At 46.6% G+C, this 25535-nt stretch overlaps 1 protein-coding gene across 1 annotated transcript in view; it reads left to right on the top strand.

Annotated features, from left to right (window-relative positions):
* LOC139375798 (receptor-type tyrosine-protein phosphatase mu-like) overlaps positions 1 to 25535 on the top strand; it is a 418014-nt gene that overhangs the window by 67737 nt on the left and 324742 nt on the right. Inside the window, exons 3-5 of the mRNA XM_071117668.1 lie at positions 6438 to 6516; positions 12920 to 13035; positions 14283 to 14457. Coding sequence (XP_070973769.1) covers positions 6438 to 6516; positions 12920 to 13035; positions 14283 to 14457 — 370 coding nt within the window. The remainder of the gene's footprint in view (positions 1 to 6437; positions 6517 to 12919; positions 13036 to 14282; positions 14458 to 25535) is intronic.

The raw sequence follows: 25535 nt of genomic DNA, 5'->3' as shown, positions 1-25535 counted from the left end.
TCCTCTCATCTCCCCTCATCTCCTCTCATCGCCTCTCATCTCTCCTCATCTCCCCTCATCTCCTTTCATCTCTCATCTCCCCTCATCTCCTTTCATCTCCCCTCATCTCCTTTCATCTCCCCTCATCGCCTCTCATCTCTCCTCATCGCCTCTCATCTCTCCTCATCTCCCCTCATCTCCTTTCATCTCCCCTCATCTACTTTCATCTCCTCTCCTCTCTTCTCATCTCCTTTCATCTCTCCTCATCTCCTTTCATCTCCCCTCATGTCCTCTCATCTCCCCTCATCTCTTTTCATTTCTCCTCATCTCCTCTCATCTCTCCTCATCTCCTCCGATCTCTCCTCATCTCCCCTCATCTCCTTTCATCTCCTCTCCCATCATCTCCTTTCATCTCCCCTCATCTCCTTTCATCTCCACTCATCTCCTTTCATCTCATCTCATCTCCTTTCATCTCTCCTCTCATTTCCTCTTATCTCCTCTCATCTCTCCAACATCTCCTCTCATCTCCTCTCCTTTCATCTCCCCTCACCTCCTTTCATCTCCCCTTATCTCCTTTCATCTCCTTTCATCTCTCCTCTCCTCATCTCTCATCTCCCCTCATCTCCTTTCATCTCCCCTCATCTCCTTTCATCTCCCCTCATCGCCTCTCATCTCTCCTCATCTCCCCTCATCTCCTCTCATATCTCCTCATCTCCTTTCATCTCCCCTCATCTCCTTTCATCTCTCCTCATCTCCTCTCATCTCCCCTCATCTCCTCTCATCTCCCCTCATCTCCTCATCTGCCCTCATCTCCTTTCATCTCCCCTCATCTTCTTTCATCTCTCCTCATCTCCTTTCATCTCCCCTCATCACCTTCCATCTCTCCTCATCTCCTTTCATCTCCTCTCATCTCCCCTCATCTCCTCTCATCGCCTTTCATCTCTCCTCATCTCCTTTCATCTCCCCTCATCTCCTTTCATCTCATCTCCTCTCCTTTCATCTCCCCTCATCTCCTTTCATCTCCCCTCATCTCCTTTCATCTCTCCTCATCTCCTTTCATCTCCCCTCATCTCCTTTCATCTCCTCTCATCTCCTCTCATCTCCCCTCATCTCATCTCATCGCCTTTCATCTCTCCTCATCTCCTTTCATCTCCTCTCATCTCCTCTCATCGCCTCTCATCTCTCCTCATCTCCCCTCATCTCCTCTCATCTCCCCTATCTCATCTCATCTCCTCTCATCTCCCCTATCTCCTCTCATCTCATCTCCTCTCCTCTCATCTCCCCCTATATCCTCTCATCTCATCTCATCTCCTTTCATCTCCCCACATCTCCTTTCATCTCCCCACATCTCCCCACATCTCCTCTCATCTCATCTCCTCTCCTTTCATCTCCTTTCATCTGCTCTCATCTCCTCTCATCTCCTTTCGTCTCTCCTCATCTCCTTTCTTCTCCCCTCATATCATCTCATCTCTCCTCATCTCCTCTCATCTCCTCTCCTCTCATCTCCCCCTATCTCCTCTCATCTCATCTCCTCTCCTTTCATGTCCTCTCTTAATGATGGGTCAGAGATAATTATCCCCTGCACTATCATTGATGTTCAAATGAATTATATCAAAGCAATTAGACAGCGCTGACTGATGTCAGTAGCACAAACAAAATATTTAAATTAGAGAGAGAAAAAGGAATGGGGGGAGAGAGGGGGGGGGGTCTTTTGGTTTGTTTCTGCTGCCAGCGATGGTATATACTGCCTTGGCCTTTTAATTTATTTTAATAGGAGTGTAATGAGGCCATAATTGTTAACCTCTGCCTTTCGCTATGGAATATCTCAAAACAGACAAAAAAATATATAATTAGTAAAGAGAGGGACGGAGAGAGAGAGATTTGCAGGGATAGAGAGGAGAGAGATTGATATCGGTGGAGAGAGAGGAGATATATATATATATATCTCCTCTCTCTCCACCGATATCAATCTCTCTCCTCTCTATCCCTGCAAATCTCTCTCTCTCCGTCCCTCTCTTTACTAATTATATATTTTTATATATATACAGTGGGGCAAAAAAGTGGGGCAAAAAAGTATGTCTGGTCTCATCCCAGCTAACATTCTGTATGGACCTGCCCTGGTCTGTCATCCACTTATAGTCTGGGTCTCATCCCAGCTAACATTCTGTATGGGCCTGCCCTAGTCTGTCATCTGCTTATAGTCTGGGTCTCATCCCAGCTAACATTCTGTATGGACCTGCCCTGGTCTGTCATCCACTTATAGTCTGGGCCTCATCCCAGCTAACATTCTGTAGGGACCTGCCCTAGTCTGTCATCCGCTTATAGTCTGGGTCTCATCCCAGCTAACATTCTGTATGGGCCTGCCCTGGTCTGTCATCCACTTATAGTCTGGGCCTCATCCCAGCTAACATTCTGTAGGGACCTGCCCTAGTCTGTCATCCGCTTATAGTCTGGGTCTCATCCCAGCTAACATTCTGTATGGGCCTGCCCTGGTCTGTCATCCACTTATAGTCTGGGCCTCATCCCAGCTAACATTCTGTATGGACCTGCCCTAGTCTGTCATCCGCTTATAGTCTGGGTCTCATCCCAGCTAACATTCTGTAGGGACCTGCTCTGGTCTGTCATCCACTTATAGTCTGGGCCTCATCCCAGCTAACATTCTGTATGGGCCTGCCCTGCTCTGTCATCCGCTTATAGTCTGGGTCTCATCCCAGCTAACATTCTGTATGGGCCTGCCCTGGTCTGTCATCCGCTTATAGTCTGGGTCTCATCCCAGCTAACATTCTGTATGGGCCGGCCCTAGTCTGTCATCCACTTATAGTCTGGATCTCATCCCAGATAACATTCTGCATGGGCCTGCCCTGGTCTGTCATCCACTTATAGTCTGGGTCTCATCCCAGCTAACATTCTGTATGGACCTGCCCTGGTCTGTCATCCACATAGTCTGGGTCTCATCCCAGCTAACATTCTGTATGGGCCTGCTCTGGTCTGTCATCCACTTATAGTCTGGGCCTCATCCCAGCTAACATTCTGTATGGGCCTGCCCTGCTCTGTCATCCGCTTATAGTCTGGGTCTCATCCCAGCTAACATTCTGTATGGGCCTGCCCTGGTCTGTCATCCTCTTATAGTCTGGGTCTCATCCCAGCTAACATTCTGTATGGGCCTGCCCTAGTCTGTCATCCACTTATAGTCTGGATCTCATCCCAGCTAACATTCTGCATGGGCCTGCCCTGGTCTGTCATCCACTTATAGTCTGGGTCTCATCCCAACTAACATTCTGTATGGGCCTGCCCTGGTCTGTCATCCGCTTATAGTCTGGGTCTCATCCCAGCTAACATTCTGTATGGGCCTGCCCTAGTCTGTCATCTGCTTATAGTCTGGGTATCATCCCAGCTAACATTCTGTATGGGCCTGCCCTGCTCTGTCCTCCACTTACAGTCTGGGTCTCATCCCAGCTAACATTCTGAATGGGCCTGCCCTGGTCTGTCATCCGCTTATAGTCTGGGTCTCATCCCAGCTAACATTCTGTATGGGCCTGCCCTGGTCTGTCATCCACTTATAGTCTGGGTCTCATCCCAGCTAACATTCTGTATGGGCCTGCCCTGGTCTGTCATCCACTTATAGTCTGGGTCTCATCCCAGCTAACATTCTGTATGGGCCTGCTCTGGTCTGTCATCCACTTATAGTCTGGGTCTCATCCCAGCTAATATTCTTTAGGGACCTGCCCTGCTCTGTCATCCACTTATAGTCTGGGTCTCATCCCAGCTAACATTCTGTATGGGCCTGCCCTAGTCTGTCATCTGCTTATAGTCTGGGTCTCATCCCAGCTAACATTCTGTATGGGCCTGCCCTGGTCTGTCATCCACTTATAGTCTGGGTCTCATCCCAGCTAACATTCTGTATGGACCTGCTCTGGTCTGTCATCCACTTATAGTCTGGGTCTCATCCCAGCTAACATTCTGTATGGACCTGCTCTAGTCTGTCATCCACTTATTGTCTGGGTCTCATCCCAGCTAACATTCTGTTTGGGCCTGCCCTAGTCTGTCATCTGCTTATAGTCTGGGTCTCATCCCAGCTATCATTCTGTATGGGCCTGCCCTGGTATGTCATCCACTTATAGTCTGGGTCTCATCCCAGCTAACATTCTGTATGGACCTGCTCTGGTCTGTCATCCACTTATAGTCTGGGTCTCATCCCAGCTAATATTCTGTAGGGACCTGCCCTGCTCTGTCATCCACTTATAGTCTGGGTCTCATCCCAGCTAACATTCTGTAGGGACCTGCCCTGGTCTGTCATCCACTTATAGTCTGTGTCTCATCCCAGCTAACATTCTGTATGGGCCTGCCCTAGTCTGTCATCTGCTTATAGTCTCGGTCTCATCCCAGCTAACATTCTGTATGGGCCTGCCCTAGTCTGTCATCTGCTTATAGTCTCGGTCTCATCCCAGCTAACATTCTGTAATGGCCTGCCCCTGGTCTGTCATCCACTTATAGTCTGGGTCTCATCCCAGCTAACATTCTGTATGGGCCTGCCCTAGTCTGTCATCTGCTTATAGTCTCGGTCTCATCCCAGCTAACATTCTGTATGGGCCTGCCCTAGTCTGTCATCTGCTTATAGTCTCGGTCTCATCCCAGCTAACATTCTGTATGGGCCTGCCCTGGTCTGTCATCCACTTATAGTCTGGGTCTCATCCCAGCTAGCATTCTGTATGGGCCTGCCCTGGTCTGTCATCCACTTATAGTCTGGGTCTCATCCCAGATAACATTCTGTATGGACCTGCCCAAGTCTGTCATCCACTTGTAGTCTGGTCTCATCCCCTCTCTGTCGTCACCTGAAGTCTGGTCTCATCCCCTCTCTGTCATCCCCTATAGTCTGGTCTCATCCCCTCTCTGTCATCCCCTGTAGTCTGGTCTCATCCCCTCTCTGTCATCCCCTATAGTCTGGTCTCATCCCCTCTCTGTCATCCCCTGTAGTCTAGTCTCATCCCCTCTCTGTCATCTCCTGTAGTCTGGTCTCATCCCCTCTCTGTCATCCCCTGTAGTCTAGTCTCATCCCCTCTCTGTCATCCCCTGTAGTCTAGTCTCATCCCCTCTCTATCATCCCCTGTAGTCTGGTCTCATCCCCTCTCTGTCATCCCCTGTAGTCTAGTCTCATCCCCTCTCTGTCATCCCCTGTAGTCTGGTCTCATCCCCTCTCTGTCATCCCCTGTAGTCTAGTCTCATCCCCTCTCTGTCATCCCCTGTAGTCTAGTCTCATCCCCTCTCTGTAATCCCCTGTAGTCTGGTCTCATCCAATCTCTGTCATCACCTGTAGTCTGGTCTCATCCCCTCTCTGTCATCCCCTGTAGTCTAGTCTCATCCCCTCTCTGTCATCCCCTGTAGTCTGGTCTCATCCCCTCTCTGTCATCCCCTGTAGTCTGGTCTCATCCCCTCTCTGTCATCCCCTGTAGTCTAGTCTCATCCCCTCTCTGTCATCCCCTGTAGTCTGGTCTCATCCCCTCTCTGTCATCCCCTGTAGTCTAGTCTCATCCCCTCTCTGTCATCCCCTGTAGTCTAGTCTCATCCCCTCTCTGTCATCCCCTGTAGTCTGGTCTCATCCCCTCTCTGTCATCCCCTGTAGTCTAGTCTCATCCCCTCTCTGTCATCCCCTGTAGTCTGGTCTCATCCCCTCTCTGTCATCCCCTGTAGTCTAGTCTCATCCCCAGCTGTGTATGGGGATGGTATTGCCACCGTGTTGTTATTACAATCATACATTTCAAAAGAGAGTGTTTTTGACCCTCTGGCTGCCAACTACATCTGATTCTTATTGTATTAATCACATCCGTCTGACACCGTGACACTCCCAGGGGAGTCTAGGGAGGGAGGGAGCGGGGGGAGGGGAGGCGAGAGGAGAGGAGGTTGAGTGGAGTCGAGGGAGGGAGGGAGAGGAGAGGAGGCTGAGTGGAGTCGAGGGAGGGAGGGAGGGAGGGAGGGAGAGGAGAGGAGATTGAGTGGAGTCGAGGGAGGGAGGGAGGGAGGGAGGGAGAGGAGAGGAGGTTGAGTGGAGTCGAGGGAGGGAGGGAGAGGAGAGGAGAGGAGAGGAGAGGAGAGGAGAGGAGAGGAGGTTGAGGGGAGTCTAGGTGGGGAGGGGAGAGAGGAGTTTAAGAGAGGGAGGGGAGGGGGGAGGAAAGTCTAGGTGGGGAGGAGAGGGAGAAGTCTAAGAGAGGGAGGGAGGGGAGAGGAAAGTCTAGGTGGGTGAGGGGAGGGAGGGAGGGGAGAGGAAAGTCTAGGTGGGGAGGGGAGGGAGGGAGGGGAGAGGAAAGTCTAGGTGGGGAGGGGAGAGAGGAGTCTAAGAGAGGGAGGGGAGGGGCGAGGGAAGTCTAGGTGGGGTGGAGAGGGAGGGAGGGGAGAGCGAGTGACATTTGGAAGAAGTGTGAACATTTATCAGTGTTGCTATGATGTGTCTTGTCCCTCCTCAGATGGTGTTTGAGGTGGTGACCTCAGGGCGTCGTGGCCTGCTGGCCATCAAAAATGTGGTGCTCCAGGGCCATCAGTGCAGTAAGTCCCACTACACACACACACACACACACCCCTCTCCTCTCCGCCCGCCGACATAAAATACATCATCAAACTATCCTTCTTGTCCTTTTCCTGACACTCCCAGATATCAATATAGTACAGAGACAGAGATACTATATCTTTCTCAAGGTGCTAGAAACACGCAACAACAGGCATTTTCACAGCATCAGGCAATGGATGTAAAACACACACACACACACACATGCACGCACTAGCACTATCATGCAAGCACGCGAGCACACACACACACACATGCAGGCACTAGCACTATCATGCGAGCACACACACACACACACACACACACACCTCCCTTTCTCTCCCTCCATCCCTCCTGAACAATATTTATAGCTATAGTCGACACACATAAAGCCTGTTGAGAATCTACTGCTGAAGTGGCTCTGTTAAATCTGTCCTTTGAGAGAAGGAGAGAGCGAGAGAGCGAGAGAGGGAGAGAGGGAGAGAGCGAGAGAGGGAGAGAGGGAGAGAGGGAGAGAGGGAGAGAGCCAGAGAGCCAGAGAGGGAGAGAGCCAGAGAGCGAGAGATGGAGAGGGAGAGAGGGAGAGAGGGAGAGAGGGAGAGGGAGAGAGGGAGAGAGCGAGAGGGAGAGAGAGCGAGAGAGGGAGAGAGGGAGAGAGCGAGAGAGCGAGAGAGGGCGAGAGAGGGAGAGAGGGCGAGAGAGCGAGAGAGAGAGCGAGAGAGGGAGAGAGGGAGAGGGAGAGAGCGATAGTTAGAAAGGGAGAGTGGTGAGGGAGAGAGGGAGAGAGGGAGAGAGGGAGAGGGAGAGAGGGAGAGAGGGAGAGGGAGAGAGGGAGAGAGGGAGAGAGGGAGAGAGCGAGAGAGCGAGAGGGAGAGAGGGAGAGAGGGAGAGAGCGAGAGAGCGAGAGAGCGAGAGAGGGCGAGAGAGGGAGAGAGGGCGAGAGAGCGAGAGAGAGAGCGAGAGGGAGAGAGGGAGAGGGAGAGAGCGATAGTTAGAAAGGGAGAGTGGTGAGGGAGAGAGGGAGAGAGGGAGAGAGGGAGAGGGAGAGAGGGAGAGAGGGAGAGAGGGAGAGGGAGAGAGGGAGAGAGGGAGAGGGAGAGAGCGAGAGAGCGATAGTTAGAAAGGGAGAGTGGTGATGGAGGGAACGAAAGGAGAGAGGGAGATGAAAACAAATGGCACCATTTGCTGCATATAGCCTTTTTTTCATCTTTCATTTATTGTCTCTTTCCTTAAAATTGTTGGCCAGCCATAACCTCTCTCCTATCTCTCCTCTCGTCTCTCAGATTGAAGTGTGAGCACTATCCTATGTAAAGGTCACTCTCAATAGGATTAACCAGCATCTCTTCAAGTGCTTCGTTGGTTGAACTAATGACCATTGAACAACGTGCGGGAATTTGCTGCTGAATACACAGAGCTTTTGTTGCACTTTTTTCAGGAAACCCAAAAGATTTAGGTTGTACCGTGTGTACAGGAAGAGACTAGTAATCTTCATGTAGATGATTTACATGTGTATTCATCCCCTCCAGGCATCAAACGTTAGGATCAATTTATTTCAATTTTACTTTGTCAAAAGTAACGTTGCTTCTTGAAGTGGCTGGTTGGTAGGAAAACAAGTTTACAACGTATATTTTAATCAACCATAGTTGATTTAAGGTTTATTTCAAGTTGAATTCACGTTTGTCAACTATTCAATGTTTCCGTTAAAAACTCAATCGAACATAAACCCAAAACTGCATGTTGGTTGATCAGATTTACTTGACTTGCTGGGTATAATAGGCTATAATAATAGGCAGAGTGAGTGTTTCTACATGTACCACAGCCAGTCCTATGCTACTAATCAAATCAAATCAAATGTATTTATATAGCCCTTCGTCCATCAGCTGACAAGGTTGTCCTACTGTAGTAGTTATAATAATGTGGGATACAATTCTCTACACTCTTAGAAAACTCTACATTCTCAAAACAGTTAATCAGCTGTCCCCATAGGATAAATAAAATAAAAGAAAATGTATTTATATAGCCCTTCGTACATCAGCTGATATCTCAAAGTGCTGTACAGAAACCCAGCCTAAAACCCCAAACAGCAAGCAATGCAGGTGTAGAAGCACCTGCGGTACTACTGAACACGTGTGTCTTTTCAATCATGTACCACAGATAGTGAACATGTGTTTCTAGGTGTTGAGGGAGAGCTATGTCCTGTTTAGTTCCAGCCTGGGAGTCTCATGTTCTATAAGGCCATCCCAGGGTTGTGCTGAGGTTAGACGCCTCACAATGATACAGCCAGAACAATTTACATGACATACAGTTGAAGTTTACATACACCTTAGCCAAATACATTTAAACTCAGTGTTTCACAATTCCTGACCTTTAATCCTAGTAAAAATGCCCCTGTCTGAGGTTAGTTAGGATCACCATTTTATTTAAAAAATGTGAAATGTCAGAATAATAATTGAGAGAATGATTTATTTCAGCTTTTATTAATTTATTCACGTTCCCAGTGGGTCAGAAGTTTACATAACCTCAATTAATATTTGGTAGCGTTGCCTTTAAATTATTTAACTTGGGTCAAACATTTCAGGTAGCCTTCCACAAGCTTCCCACAATAAGTTGGGTGAATATTGGCCCATTCCTCCTGACAGAGCTGGTGTAACTGAGTCAGGTTTGTAGGCCTCCTTGCTTGCACACGCTTCTTCAGTTCTGCCCACATATTTTCTATAGGTTTGAGGTCAGGGCATTGTGATGGCCACTCCAATACCTTGACTTTGTTGTCCTTAAGCCATTTTGCTACAACTTTGGAAGTATGCTTGGGGACATTGTCCACTTGGAAGACCCATTTATGACCGAGCTTTAAGTTCCTGACTGATGTCTTGAGATGTTGCTTCAGTGTATCCACATAATTTTCCAACCTCATGACACCATCTATTTTGTGAAGTGCACCAGTCCCCCCTGCAGCAAAGCACCCCCACAACATGATGCTGCCACCCCCGTGCTTCACGGTTGGGATGGTGTTCTTCGGCTTGCAAGTCTCCTCCTTTTTCCTCCAAACATGACGATGATCATTATTACCAAACAGTTCAATTTTTTTTTCATCAGACCAGAGGAAATTTCTCCAAAAAGTACAATCTTTGTCCCCATGTGCAGTTGCAAACTGTAGTCTGGCTTTTTTATGGCGGTTTTAGAGCAGTGGCTTCTTCCTTACTGAGCGGCCTTTCAGGTTATGTTAATATAGGACTCGTTTTTACTGTGGATATAGATACTTTTGTACCGGTTTCCTACAGCATCTTCACAAGGTCCTTTGCTGTTGTTCTGGGATTGATTTGCACTTTTCACATCATCTCTAGGAGACAGAACGCTTTCCTGAGCGGTATGACGGCTGCGTGGTCCCATGGTGTTTATACTTGCGTACTGTTGTTTGTTCAGATGAATGTGGTACCTTCAGGTGTTAGGAATTTGCTCCCAAGGATGAACCAGACTTGTGGTCTACAATTTTTTTCTGAGGTCTTGGCTGATTTCCTTTGATTTTCCCATGATGTCAAGCAAAGAGGCACTGAGTTTGAAGGTAGGCCTTGAAATACATCCACAGGTGCACCTCCAATTGTCTCAAATTATGTCAATAATCCTATCAGAAGCTTCTAAAACCATGTCATAATTTTCTGGAATTTTCCAAGCTGTTTAAAGGCACAGTCAACTTAGTGTATGTACACTTCTGACCCCAAGTTTTAATGACTCCTACCTAAGTGTATGTAAACTTCTGACTTCAACTGTACGTAGGTCCTGCAATCTACATCCTAATGCCTGCATCCTAAGGCCTGCAGTCTAAGGCCCATAGCTCACAATCTACAGCCTAATGATAAGACCTTCAGTCTATGGCCCATAGTTACAATTTACAGCCTAATGATAAGACCTGCAGTCTAAGGCCCATAGCTCACAATCTACAGCCTAATGATAAGACCTGCAGTCTAAGGCCCATAGCTACAATCTACAGCCTAATGGTAAGACCTGCAGTCTAAGGCCCATAGCTCACAATCTACAGCTACAATCAATAACCCCATGGTTTTCCATTAATTAATTCATGGCCCGCCATCTAGCTTTAATCATCAATGCTACAGGTCAGGTTGTTGTATGTAAATTATCTAGTGACCACAGGATCAAGCAGCTGAATTCCTACAAATGTAATGTCAATGAGAAGGATTTCCATAGTGAAGGTGCTAGTTTCTGCACTGCACACAAATGTAGCAGAAGCCGATCAATGAAAACACTTGTCACCACGACGACGACGACGTGATAGATGTTTAAATGTAGAAATGTGAGCGGATCAATACGCCGCTTAGGGAGTGGTGATCGGGTTTCTCTCTTGAGTGATACTCATACGCTGCATTGATCGTGAGCTTGCATCCCAAATGTCCACCCTATTCCCTATATAGTCTACTACCTTTTTAACCAGAGCCAAAAAGTAGTGCACTATATAGGGAATATGGTGCCATTTGGGATACATGCAGGGTCTAGAGGGGTCCTAGTGGAGCAGAGGCAATTCATTTTGTGCTTAATACGATCGTGTGGAATATGGGCTAGCTCTGAGATGTGATTAGTACTGCCTGTGTGGTCCATCGCCTCCTTTTACAACGCAGCATTTAAAAAGACATTAGCAAACGATGAGAAAAATGGATTTGTCTGGTTTGGCATTTAGAGGAGGATTGACAGGCCAAAGTCATAATACTAGGTAATACTGATACTATGTCTTGTAATATATCATATAGACATAATACTAGGTAATACTGATACTACGTCTTGTAATATATCATATATACATAATACTAGGTAATACTGATACTACGTCTTGTAATATATCATATAGTCATAATACTAGGTAATACTGATACTATGTCTTGTAATGTATCATCTATACATAATACTAGGTAATACTGATATTATGTATTGTAATGTATCATATATACATAATACTAGGTAATACTGATACTATGTCTTGTAATATATCATATAGTCATAATACTAGGTAATACTGATACTATGTCTTATAATATATCATATATACATAATACTAGGTAATACTGATACTATGTCTTGTAATGTATCATATATACATAATACTAGGTAATACTGATACTATGTAATATATCATATAGTCATAATACTAGGTAATACTGATACTATGTCTTGTAATAGTGCATAAAGTCAATACTAGGTAATACTGATACTGTGTCTTCTACTGTAATGTATCATATATAATTATATAGATGTTAAAAGTAGGACAAGATTTGATGACTAGTAAAATGATACAATTAGCTTAGTGAGGTTCTTTGTCGGGTTGCTTGTGTTTCTATCTAACTAGTCAAGATCAGATGATTATTTGTCCTGGTTTTCCGCCTTACAGAATGGGGGTGTACAGTGAAGCACATGTTGAAATTATACTCTGCGTTAAATGGTTTTATGATATATCCGGATTGGATCTTTAATCCCTCTTATGATAAAAACACATACAGTATCAGTATTCAGAGAATGTAATGCTTTGTTGTAGATTCTAACTCCATGTAGTATCCACAGAATGTAATGTTTTGTTGTAGATTCTAACTCCATGTAGTATCCACAGAATGTAATGCTTTGTTGTAGATTCTAGCTCCATGTAGTATCCACAGAATGTAATGCTTTGTTGTAGATTCTAACTCCATGTAGTATCCACAGAATGTAATGCTTTGTTGTAGATTCTAACTCCATGTAGTATCCACAGAATGTAATGTTTTGTTGTAGATTCTAACTCCATGTAGTATCCACAGAATGTAATTTTTTTTTATTTTTTTATTTTACCTTTATTTAACCAGGCAAGTCAGTTAAGAACAAATTCTTATTTTCAATGACGGCCTGGGAACAGTGGGTTAACTGCCTGTTCAGGGGCAGAACGACAGATTTGTACCTTGTCAGCTCGGGGGTTTGAACTTGCAACCTTCCGGTTACTAGTCCAACGCTCTAACCACTAGGCTACCCTGCCGCCCCGGGTAATGCTTTGTTGTAGATTCTAACTCCATGTAGTATCCACAGAATGTAATGCTTTGTTGTAGATTCTAACTCCATGTAGTATCCACAGAATGTAATGCTTTGTTGTAGATTCTAACTCCATGTAGTATCCACAGAATGTAATGCTTTGTTGTAGATTCTAACTCCATGTAGTATCCACAGAATGTAATGCTTTGTTGTAGATTCTAACTCCATGTAGTATCCACAGAATGTAATGTTTTGTTGTAGATTCTAAATCCATGAAGGGTATACCCTATTATAAACATATTTTCCTGATCATAAAGGATATAGAGGTTTTGGGTTATATATATATATATATATATATATTACTGTATATTAACATATATGTGTGTGTGTGTGTTTGTGTGTTTATAGTGAACACCCCTCACTTCCTGACCATAAAGGGTGTAGAGGTGAACGCTGGACAGACGGCCGCCTTCCACTGTACTGTCAACGGACGACAGAGAGACAACTTCAACCTCTGGTTACAGGTAACAACAACACCTTATCCTGACCCCTGACCCCTAAACCTAACAATCCACTGTACTGTTAATAGATGACAGAGAGACAACTTCAACCTCTGGTTACAGGTAACAACAACACCTTATCCTGACCCCTGACCTCTAAACCTAACAATCCACTGTACTGTTAATAGATGACAGAGAGACAACTTCAACCTCTGGTTACAGGTAACAACAACACCTTATCCTGACCCCTGACCCCTAAACCTAACAATCCACTGTACTGTTAATAGACGACAGAGAGACAACAACACCTTATCCTGACCCCCGACCCCTAAACCTAACAATCCACTGTACTGTTAATAGACGACAGAGAGACAACAACACCTTATCCTGACCCCAGACCCCTAAACCTAACAATCCACTGTACTGTTAATAGATGACAGAGAGACAACTTCAACCTCTGGTTACAGGTAACAACAACACCTTATCCTGACCCCTGACCCCTAAACCTAACAATCCACTGTACTGTTAATAGATGACAGAGAGACAACTTCAACCTCTGGTTACAGGTAACAACAACACCTTATCCTGACCCCTGACCCCTAAACCTAACAATCCACTGTACTGTTAATAGACGACAGAGAGACAACAACACCTTATCCTGACCCCCGACCCCTAAACCTAACAATCCACTGTACTGTTAATAGACGACAGAGAGACAACAACACCTTATCCTGACCCCAGACCCCTAAACCTAACAATCCACTGTACTGTTAATAGATGACAGAGAGACAACTTCAACCTCTGGTTACAGGTAACAACAACACCTTATCCTGACCCCTGACCCCTAAACCTAACAATCCACTGTACTGTTAATAGATGACAGAGAGACAACTTCAACCTCTGGTTACAGGTAACAACAACACCTTATCCTGACCCCCGACCCCTAAACCTAACATTTGAGGTCCTGAGCGATCTGGAGCAGGTTTTCATCAAAGATCTTTCTGTACTTTGCTGTTGGCTCTCCTGTTGGATCTGCTGCCACAAACACACACACACACACACACAAACACAGTTGTCCCCTCGAACACTGATGCAATCATGGTCAAGCAACTTTAGTATTTAAACCTGTCAATTGTATTTTTGCCTAACCCTACGTTTTGAGAGCTAACCCCTGTCTGTGTTTCAACAGGGTGGACGCAAGTTCCCTATGAAGGCCACTAAATGATCATGTACCACTAAAACTACATCTAACCTGCTGTGTGTTTCAACAGGGTATTGGTGGACGCGAGGCCCCTATGAAGTCCACTAAGCCGTGGAACAACAGACGCTTCATTGGGACCTTCGACGTGGAGAACACCACTAAAGGAGACTCAGGACGCTACCGATGCATAGTCCACTCTGACAAAGGAGTTGGAGTGTCCAACTATGGAGAACTCACCATAAAACGTAAGTACTATAGTGTCCAACTATGGAGAACTCACCATAAAACGTAAGTACTGTAGATCTCAGTCACTCTCCTCCAAGACCTTTTAAATTACATTGTGGTGAATTTTGAAATGGAACCCACAACAGAACTGAAATAGCCTCAACATTCCCACAACCTTCGTAGAGCAATGAGCACAAGACATACACAACCAGGAAATGATTCAGACGTTGTTTTCCAGAATATCCTCAAAGACGAAAGAAAGCCCCAACGAGGTTAAATATAAAACAGCCAGAGAAGAGGTGAAAGAAAGCCCCAACGAGGTTAAATATGAAACACAGCCAGAGAAGAGGTGAAAGAAAGCCCCAACGAGGTTAAATATAAAATACAGCCAGAGAAGAGCTGAAAGAAAGGCCAGTTGAGGCTAAATATAAAACAGCCAGAGAAGAGGTGAAATAAAGCCCCAACAAGGTTAAATATAAAACAGCCAGAGAAGAGGTGAAAGAAAGCCCCAACGAGGTTAAATATGAAACAGCCAGAGAAGAGGTGAAAGAAAGCCCCAACGAGGTTAAATATGAAACAGCCAGAGAAGAGGTGAAAGAAAGCCCCAACGAGGTTAAATATAAAACACAGCCAGAGAAGAGGTGAAAGAAAGCCCCAACGAGGTTAAATATAAAACACAGCCAGAGAAGAGGTGAAAGAAAGCCCCAACGAGGTTAAATATGAAACAGCCAGAGAAGAGGTGAAAGAAAGCCCCAACAAGGTTAAATATAAAACACAGCCAGAGAAGTAAAGGTTTATGTTGAGGTGTTCTCTAGTGGACTGGGATGTGTGTGTTCTCTATAAAGTCATGCCCTTGAACGAGCGGAGAGGACTGACCCATTCTAACCTAAATGATGATACAGACCCATTCCACCCTAAAGGACAAGGCAGACCCATTTTCTGCTTCCTGCTTCTTCCTGTCTTTTCCTGCTCAACAACATCAGCCATAATACTCCAGAGATGGCCGCCTCGCTTCGCGTTCCTAGGAAACTATGCAGTATTTTGTTTTTTTTACGTGTTATTTCTTACATTGTTACCCCAGGTCATCTTAGGTTTCATTACATACAGTCGGGACGAACTACTGAATATAAGAGCAACGTCACCTCACCATTATTACGACCAGGAATATGACTTTCCCGAAGCGGATCCTGTGTTCTGCCTTCCACCCAGGACAACGGATCGGATCCCAGCCGGCGACCCAAAACAACAACGTTGTAAAAGAGGCAAACGAAGCGGTCTTCTGGTCAGGCTCCGGAGACGGGCACATCTACGCGCCACTCCCTAGCATACTACTCGCCAATGTCCAGTCTCTTGACAACATGGTTGATGAAATCCGAGCAAGGGTAGCACTGCAGCGAGACATCAGAGACTGTAACGTTCTTTGCTTCACGGAAACAATCTAATCTGAAAACAAGACTCCCTAAATTGTATCAGCATATCGATTGCGCAACCAGCGCTGGTAAAACCATGGATCATTGTTATTCTAACTTCCGCGATGGATATAAGGCCCTCCCCTGGCCTCCTTTCGGAAAAGCTGACCACGACTCCATTTTGTTGCTTCCAGCCTACAGACAGAAACTAAAACAGGAAGCTCCCGCGCTCAGGTCTGTTCATGCTGGTCCGACCAATCTGATTCCACACTTCAAGACTGCTTCGATCACGTGGATTGGGATATGTTCCGCATTGCGTCAAAAAACAACATTGACGAATACGCTGATTCGGTGAGCGAGTTCATTAGAAAGTGCATTGACGATATCGTACCCATATCAACGATTAAAACATTCCCAAACCAGAAACCGTGGATTGATGGCAGCATTCGGGTGAAACTGAAAGCGCGAACCATTGCTTTTAACCAGGGCAAGGTGACCGGAAACATGACCGAATACAAACAGTGTAGCTATTCCCTCCGCAAGGCAATCAAATAAGCTAAGCGTCAGTATAGAGACAAAGTAGAGTCGCAATTCAATGGCTCAGACACAAGAGGTATGTGGCAGGGTCTACAGTCAATCCCGGAAGAAAGAAAACCAGCCCCGTCGCGGACCAGGATGTCTTGCTCCCAGACAGACTAAATAACTATTTTGCCTGCTTTGAGGACAATACAGTGCCACTGAAACTGCCCGCAACCAAAACCTGCGGACTATCCTTCACTGCAGCCGACGTGAGTAAAACATTTAAACGTGTTAACCCTCACAAGGCTGTAGGCCCAGACGGCATCCACAGCCGCATCCTCAGAGCATGCGCAGACAAGCTGGCAGGTGTGTTTACGGACATATTCAATTAATCCTTATCCCAGTCTGCTGTTCCCAGTCTGCTGTTCCCACATGCTTCAAGAGGGCCACCATTGTCACTGTTCCCAAGAAAGCTAAGGTAACTGAGCTAAATGACTACCGCCCCGTAGCACTCACATTCGTCATCATGAAGTGCTTTGAGAGACTAGTCAAGGACCATATCACCTCCACCCTACCTGACACCCTAGACCCACTCCAATTTGCTTACAGCCCAATGACGCAATCGCAACCACACTGCACACTGCCCTAACCCATCTGGACAAGAGGAATACCTATTTGAGAATGCTGTTCATCGACTACAGGTCAGCATTTAACACCATAGTACCCTCCAAAATCGTCATCAAGCTCGAGACCCTGGGTCTCAACCCCGCCCTGTGCAACTGGGTACTGGATTTCCTGACGGTCTGCCCCCAGGTGGTGAGGGTAGGTAACAACATCTCCACCCGCTGATCCTCAACACTGGGGCCCCACAAGGGTGCGTTCTGAGCCCTCTCCTGTACTCCCTGTTCACCCACGACTGCGTGGCCATGCACACCTCCAACTCAATCATCAAGTTTGAGGACGATACTACAGTGGTAGGCTTGATTACCAACAACGACGAGACGGCCTACAGGGAGGAGGTGAGGGCCCTCGGAGTGTGGTGTCAGGAAAATAACCTCACACTCAACGCCAACAAAACAAAGGAGATTATTGTGGACTTCAGGAAACAGCAGAGGGAGCACCCCCCTATCCACATCGACGGGACAGTAGTGGAGAGGGTAGTAAGTTTTAAGTTACTCGGCGTACACATCACAGACCAACTGAATTGGTTCACCCACACAGACAGCGTCGTGAAGAAGGCGCAGCAGCGCCTTTTCGACCTCAGGAGGCTGAAGAAATTCGGCTTGTCACCAAAAGCACTCACAAACTTCTACAGATGCACAATCGAGAGCATCCTGTCGGGCTGTATCACCGCCTGGTACGGCAACTGCTCCGCCCACAACCGTAAGGCTCTCCAGAGGGTAGTGAGGTCTGCACAACGCATCACCGGGGGCAAACTACGTGCCCTCCAGGACACCTACACCACCCGATGTCACAGGAAGGCCATAAAGATCATCAAGGACAACAACCACCCGAGCCACTGCCTGTTCACCCCGCTATCATCCAGAAGGCGAGGTCAGTACAGGTGTATCAAAGCAGGGACCGAGAGACTGAAAAACAGCTTATATCTCAAGGCCATCAGACTGTTAAACAGCCACCACTAACATTGAGTGGCTGCTGCCAACACACTGACTCAACTCCAGCCACTTTAACTTGTTATGGCTGCAATCCCGATATTGGGATAAGTGTCATCAACAACCGCTGAATAGCGCTACATATCTCTTTAAATCCAGCAAAGGGAGGCTATGGAACATGGCGTTTTCAAAATAGAAGCCACTTCCTGCTTTGATTTTCCTCAGGGTTTCGCCTGCAATATCAGTTCTGTTATACTCACAGACAATATTTTGACATTTTTGGAAATTTAGAGTTTTCTATCCAATACTAATAATAATATGCATATATTATCAACTGAGACTGAGGAGCTGGCCGTTTACAATGGGCACCTTTTCATCCAAGCCACTCAATACTGCTCGTGCAGCCATAAAAAGTTAATAATGGAAATTGATGTAAAAATATATCACTAGCCACTTTAAACAACGCTACTTAATATAATGTTTACATACCCTACATTACTCATCTCATATGTATATGTATATACTGTACTCCATATCATCTATTGCATCTTTAGGTAATACATGTATCACTAGCCACTTTAAACTATGCCACTTTGTTTACATACCCTACATTACTCATCTCACATGTATATACTGTACTCGATACCATCTACTGCATCTTGCCTATGCCGCTCTGTACCATCACTCATTCATGTATCTTTATGTACATATTCTTTATCCCTTTACACTTGTGTGTATAAGGTAGTAGTTTTGGAATTGTTAGGTTAGATTACTCGTTGGTTATTACTGCATTGTCGGAACTAGAAGCACAAGCATTTCGCTACACTCGCATTAACATCTGCTAAACGTATGTATGTGACAAATTAAATTTGATTTGATTTGAACCATTGAGGGCAAGTAGGGGGCATTACCACGCACGCACACACACGCACGCACGCACGCACGCACGCACGCACACACACACACACACACACACACACACACACACACACACACACACACACACACACACACACACACACACACACACACGCAGAGGAACCTCTCTCATACCACCCTCCTCTTCTCCCTGCAGTTTGATATGAATTTATGGACTGAGTGTGAAACTAAATCCAGCATGGCCTCTTTCCTTCAGCCCTATAGTCCTGTAATGGCCGTGTATATTTCTTCACCTCAGTCGGCCTGCCCTGTCTATTGAATTTACTGCCCTGACCTTTTTTTTGTCTGGCAGCTTCGTGTTTGATTGATAGGTTTAATCCAGTGTGTCTGGATGGAGGGGTGTCAATCATGTTATAACGGCCCCGTCCTCAGAGTTTTACACAGAGAGATGGGAAGACAGAGGTTGCGTCTCGAATGACACCCTATTCCCTACTAACCCCATAGGCCCTGGTCAATAGAAGTGCACTACTAACCCCATAGACCCTGGTCAATAGAAGTGCACTAAGACCCCCATAGGCCCTGGTCAATAGAAGTGCACTATTAACCCCATAGGCCCTGGTCAATAGAAGTGTACTACTGACCCCATAGACCCTGGTCAATAGAAGTGCACTACAAACCCCATAGACCCTGGTCAATAGAAGTGCACTACTAACCCCATAGACCCAGGTCAATAGAAGTGCACTACTAACCCCATAGACCCTGGTCAATAGAAGTGCACTACTAACCCCATAGACCCTGGTCAATAGAAGTGCACTAAGACCCCCATAGACCCTGGTCAATAGAAGTGCACTACGACCCCCATAGACCCTGGTCAATAGAAGTGCACTACGACCCCCATAGGCCCTGGTCAATAGAAGTGCACTACGACCCCCATAGACCCTGGTCAATAGAAGTGCACTACTAACCCCATAGGCCCTGGTTAATAGAAGTGCACTACTAACCCCATAGACCCTGGTCAATAGAAGTGCACTACTGACCCCATAGACCCTGGTCAATAGAAGTGCACTACGACCCCCATAGACCCTGGTCAATAGAAGTGCACTACGACCCCCATAGACCCTGGTCAATAGAAGTGTGCTACTAACCCCATAGGCCCAGGTTAATAGAAGTGCACTACTAACCCCATAGACCCTGGTCAATAGAAGTGCACTAAGACCCCCATAGACCCTGGTCAATAGAAGTGCACTACAAACCCCATAGACCCTGGTCAATAGAAGTGCACTAAGACCCCCATAGACCCTGGTCAATAGAAGTGCACTACAAACCCCATAGACCCTGGTCAATAGAAGTGCACTAAGACCCCCATAGACCCTGGTCAGAAGAATTGCACTACAACCCCCATAGGCCCTGGTTAATAGAAGTGCACTACTAACCCCATAGACCCTGGTCAATAGAAGTGCACTACTAACCCCATAGACCCTGGTCAATAGAAGTGCACTACTAACCCCATAGGCCCTGGTTAATAGAAGTGCACTACTAACCCCATAGACCCTGGTCAATAGAAGTGCACTACTAACCCCATAGACCCTGGTCAATAGAAGTGCACTACGACCCCCATAGGCCCTGGTCAATAGAAGTGCACTACTGACCCCATAGGCCCTGGTCAATAGAAGTGCACTACTAACCCCATAGGCCCTGGTCAATAGAAGTGTACTACTGACCCCATAGACCCTGGTCAATAGAAGTGCACTACAAACCCCATAGACCCTGGTCAATAGAAGTGCACTACTAACCCCATAGACCCAGGTCAATAGAAGTGCACTACTAACCCCATAGACCCTGGTCAATAGAAGTGCACTACTAACCCCATAGACCCTGGTCAATAGAAGTGCACTAAGACCCCCATAGACCCTGGTCAATAGAAGTGCACTACGACCCCCATAGACCCTGGTCAATAGAAGTGCACTACGACCCCCATAGGCCCTGGTCAATAGAAGTGCACTACGACCCCCATAGACCCTGGTCAATAGAAGTGCACTACTAACCCCATAGACCCTGTTCAATAGAAGTGCACTACTGACCCCATAGACCCTGGTCAATAGAAGTGCACTACGACCCCCATAGACCCTGGTCAATAGAGGTGCACTACGACCCCCATAGACCCTGGTCAATAGAAGTGCACTACTAACCCCATAGGCCCTGGTTAATAGAAGTGCACTACTAACCCCATAGACCCTGGTCAATAGAAGTGCACTACGACCCCCATAGACCCTGGTCAATAGAAATGCACTACTAACCCCATAGACCCTGGTCAATAGAAGTGCACTACTGACCCCATAGACCCTGGTCAATAGAAGTGCACTACGACCCCCATAGACCCTGGTCAATAGAAGTGCACTACGACCCCCATAGACCCTGGTCAATAGAAGTGTACTACTAACCCCATAGGCCCTGGTTAATAGAAGTGCACTACTAACCCCATAGACCCTGGTCAATAGAAGTGCACTAAGACCCCCATAGACCCTGGTCAATAGAAGTGCACTACAAACCCCATAGACCCTGGTCAATAGAAGTGCACTAAGACCCCCATAGACCCTGGTCAATAGAAGTGCACTACTGACCCCATAGACCCTGGTCAATAGAAGTGCACTACGACCCCCATAGACCCTGGTCAATAGAAGTGCACTACGACCCCCATAGACCCTGGTCAATAGAAGTGTACTACTAACCCCATAGGCCCTGGTTAATAGAAGTGCACTACTAACCCCATAGACCCTGGTCAATAGAAGTGCACTAAGACCCCCATAGACCCTGGTCAATAGAAGTGCACTACAAACCCCATAGACCCTGGTCAATAGAAGTGCACTAAGACCCCCATAGACCCTGGTCAATAGAAGTGCACTACAAACCCCATAGACCCTGGTCAATAGAAGTGCACTAAGACCCCCATAGACCCTGGTCAATAGAAGTGCACTACTAACCCCATAGGCCCTGGTTAATAGAAGTGCACTACTAACCCCATAGACCCTGGTCAATAGAAGTGCACTACTAACCCCATAGACCCTGGTCAATAGAAGTGCACTACTAACCCCATAGGCCCTGGTCAATTGAAGTGCACTACTGACCCCATAGACCCTGGTCAATAGAAGTGCACTACTAACCCCATAGGCCCTGGTCAATAGAAGTTTACTACTGACCCCATAGACCCTGGTCAATAGAAGTGCACTACGACCCCCATAGACCCTGGTCAATAGAAGTGCACTACGACCCCCATAGACCCTGGTCAATAGAAGTGCACTACTAACCCCATAGGCCCTGGTTAATAGAAGTGCACTACTAACCCCATAGACCCTGGTCAATAGAAGTGCACTACGACCCCCATAGACCCTGGTCAATAGAAATGCACTACTAACCCCATAGACCCTGGTCAATAGAAGTGCACTACTGACCCCATAGACCCTGGTCAATAGAAGTGCACTACGACCCCCATAGACCCTGGTCAATAGAAGTGCACTACGACCCCCATAGACCCTGGTCAATAGAAGTGTACTACTAACCCCATAGGCCCTGGTTAATAGAAGTGCACTACTAACCCCATAGACCCTGGTCAATAGAAGTGCACTAAGACCCCCATAGACCCTGGTCAATAGAAGTGCACTACAAACCCCATAGACCCTGGTCAATAGAAGTGCACTAAGACCCCCATAGATCCTGGTCAATAGAAGTGCACTACAAACCCCATAGACCCTGGTCAATAGAAGTGCACTAAGACCCCCATAGACCCTGGTCAATAGAAGTGCACTACGACCCCCATAGGCCCTGGTTAATAGAAGTGCACTACTAACCCCATAGACCCTGGTCAATAGAAGTGCACTACTAACCCCATAGACCCTGGTCAATAGAAGTGCACTACTAACCCCATAGGCCCTGGTTAATAGAAGTGCACTACTAACCCCATAGACCCTGGTCAATAGAAGTGCACTACTAACCCCATAGACCCTGGTCAATAGAAGTGCACTACTAACCCCATAGGCCCTGGTCAATTGAAGTGCACTACTGACCCCATAGACCCTGGTCAATAGAAGTGCACTACTAACCCCATAGGCCCTGGTCAATAGAAGTGTACTACTGACCCCATAGACCCTGGTCAATAGAAGTGCACTACAAACCCCATAGACCCTGGTCAATAGAAGTGCACTACTAACCCCATAGACCCAGGTCAATAGAAGTGCACTACTAACCCCATAGACCCTGGTCAATAGAAGTGCACTACTAACCCCATAGACCCTGGTCAATAGAAGTGCACTAAGACCCCCATAGACCCTGGTCAATAGAAGTGCACTACGACCCCCATAGACCCTGGTCAATAGAAGTGCACTACGACCCCCATAGGCCCTGGTCAATAGAAGTGCACTACGACCCCCATAGACCCTGGTCAATAGAAGTGCACTACTAACCCCATAGACCCTGGTCAATAGAAGTGCACTACTGACCCCATAGACCCTGGTCAATAGAAGTGCACTACGACCCCCATAGACCCTGGTCAATAGAAGTGCACTACGACCCCCATAGACCCTGGTCAATAGAAGTGCACTACTAACCCCATAGGCCCTGGTTAATAGAAGTGCACTACTAACCCCATAGACCCTGGTCAATAGAAGTGCACTACGACCCCCATAGACCCTGGTCAATAGAAATGCACTACTAACCCCATAGACCCTGGTCAATAGAAGTGCACTACTGACCCCATAGACCCTGGTCAATAGAAGTGCACTACGACCCCCATAGACCCTGGTCAATAGAAGTGCACTACGACCCCCATAGACCCTGGTCAATAGAAGTGTACTACTAACCCCATAGGCCCTGGTTAATAGAAGTGCACTACTAACCCCATAGACCCTGGTCAATAGAAGTGCACTAAGACCCCCATAGACCCTGGTCAATAGAAGTGCACTACAAACCCCATAGACCCTGGTCAATAGAAGTGCACTAAGACCCCCATAGACCCTGGTCAATAGAAGTGCACTACAAACCCCATAGACCCTGGTCAATAGAAGTGCACTAAGACCCCCATAGACCCTGGTCAATAGAAGTGCACTACGACCCCCATAGGCCCTGGTTAATAGAAGTGCACTACTAACCCCATAGACCCTGGTCAATAGAAGTGCACTACTAACCCCATAGACCCTGGTCAATAGAAGTGCACTACTAACCCCATAGGCCCTGGTTAATAGAAGTGCACTACTAACCCCATAGACCCTGGTCAATAGAAGTGCACTAAATAACCCCATAGACCCTGGTCAATAGAAGTGCACTACTAACCCCATAGGCCCTGGTCAATTGAAGTGCACTACTGACCCCATAGACCCTGGTCAATAGAAGTGCACTACTAACCCCATAGGCCCTGGTCAATAGAAGTGCACTACAAACCCCATAGGCCCCAGTCAATAGAAGTGCACTATAAAGTGTCCAATATATTGTGATAGACAGTGTTTATTTTGTTTAACCTCTATTTTAACTTGGCAAGTCAGTTAAGAACAAATTATTATTTACAATGAAGGCCTACCCCGGGCCAAACTCTTAACAACACTGGGCCAATTATGCGCCGCCCTATGGGACTCCCAATCGCGGCCGGTTGTGATAGAGCCTGGAATCAAACCAGGGTGTCTGGAGTGACGCCTCTAGAGGTGAGATGGAGTGCCTTTAGACGGCTGAACCACTCGGGAGCCCAACATTTCAGTAGTGTGTTCATGGAGAATTTAGTGTTTAATAATATACTGTCCTGTAGGCACTCAGTAACACACTCGGCAACATACACACAAATATCTGCGTCACTAGAGATTAGTCGTTAGATACAAATCAGGATTTTTTTCTCCCCCTAACAAAAAGTCAAGTGTGTCACAAAAACCCCTCGATAATATTGCAGTCAATCATGTGACATAAATCAAGGCATATACTGCAGGTAACCTAGTAGTTAAGACCGTTGGGTCAGTAACTCTGTAGGTAACCTAGCAGTTAAGACCGTTGGGTCAGTAACTCTGCAGGTAACCTAGCAGTTAAGACCGTTGGGTCAGTAACTCTGTAGGTAACCTAGCAGTTAAGACCGTTGGGTCAGTAACTCTGTAGGTAACCTAGCAGTTAAGACCGTTGGGTCAGTTACTCTGCAGGTAACCTAGCAGTTAAGACCGTTGGGTCAGTAACTCTGTAGGTAACCTAGCAGTTAAGACCGTTGGGTCAGTAACTCTGCAGGTAACCTAGCAGTTAAGACCGTTGGGTCAGTAACTCTGCAGGTAACCTAGCAGTTAAGACCGTTGGATCAGTAACTCTGTAGGTAATCTAGTAGTAACTCTCTCCCTTCCTCTCTCCATCTCTCTTTCTGTCTCTCTTCTCGCAGAAGTTCCAAGAGAATAAAGACAAATGTCATATTATGTATATACAGTGTGTAACGTTGCAATGCAAATAGGTAAAGTACAAAAGGGAATATAAATAAACATAGAGGTTGTATTTACAATGGGCCTCCCGAGTGGCGCAGTGGTCTAAGGCACTGCATTGCAGTGCTAGCTGTACTACTAGAGATTCTGGGTTTGAATCCGAGCTGGCTGCGACCGGGAGACCCATGGGGCGGTGCACAATTGGCCCAGCGTCATCCTTGTTAGGGGAGGGAAAGGCCGGCAGGGA

This window comes from Oncorhynchus clarkii, chromosome 20, assembly GCF_045791955.1.
Source record: "Oncorhynchus clarkii lewisi isolate Uvic-CL-2024 chromosome 20, UVic_Ocla_1.0, whole genome shotgun sequence".
Classification (NCBI taxonomy): domain Eukaryota; kingdom Metazoa; phylum Chordata; class Actinopteri; order Salmoniformes; family Salmonidae; genus Oncorhynchus; species Oncorhynchus clarkii.
The sequence above is the reverse complement of the archived record's forward strand: the minus strand, read 5'-3'. Positions and strand labels throughout refer to the sequence as shown.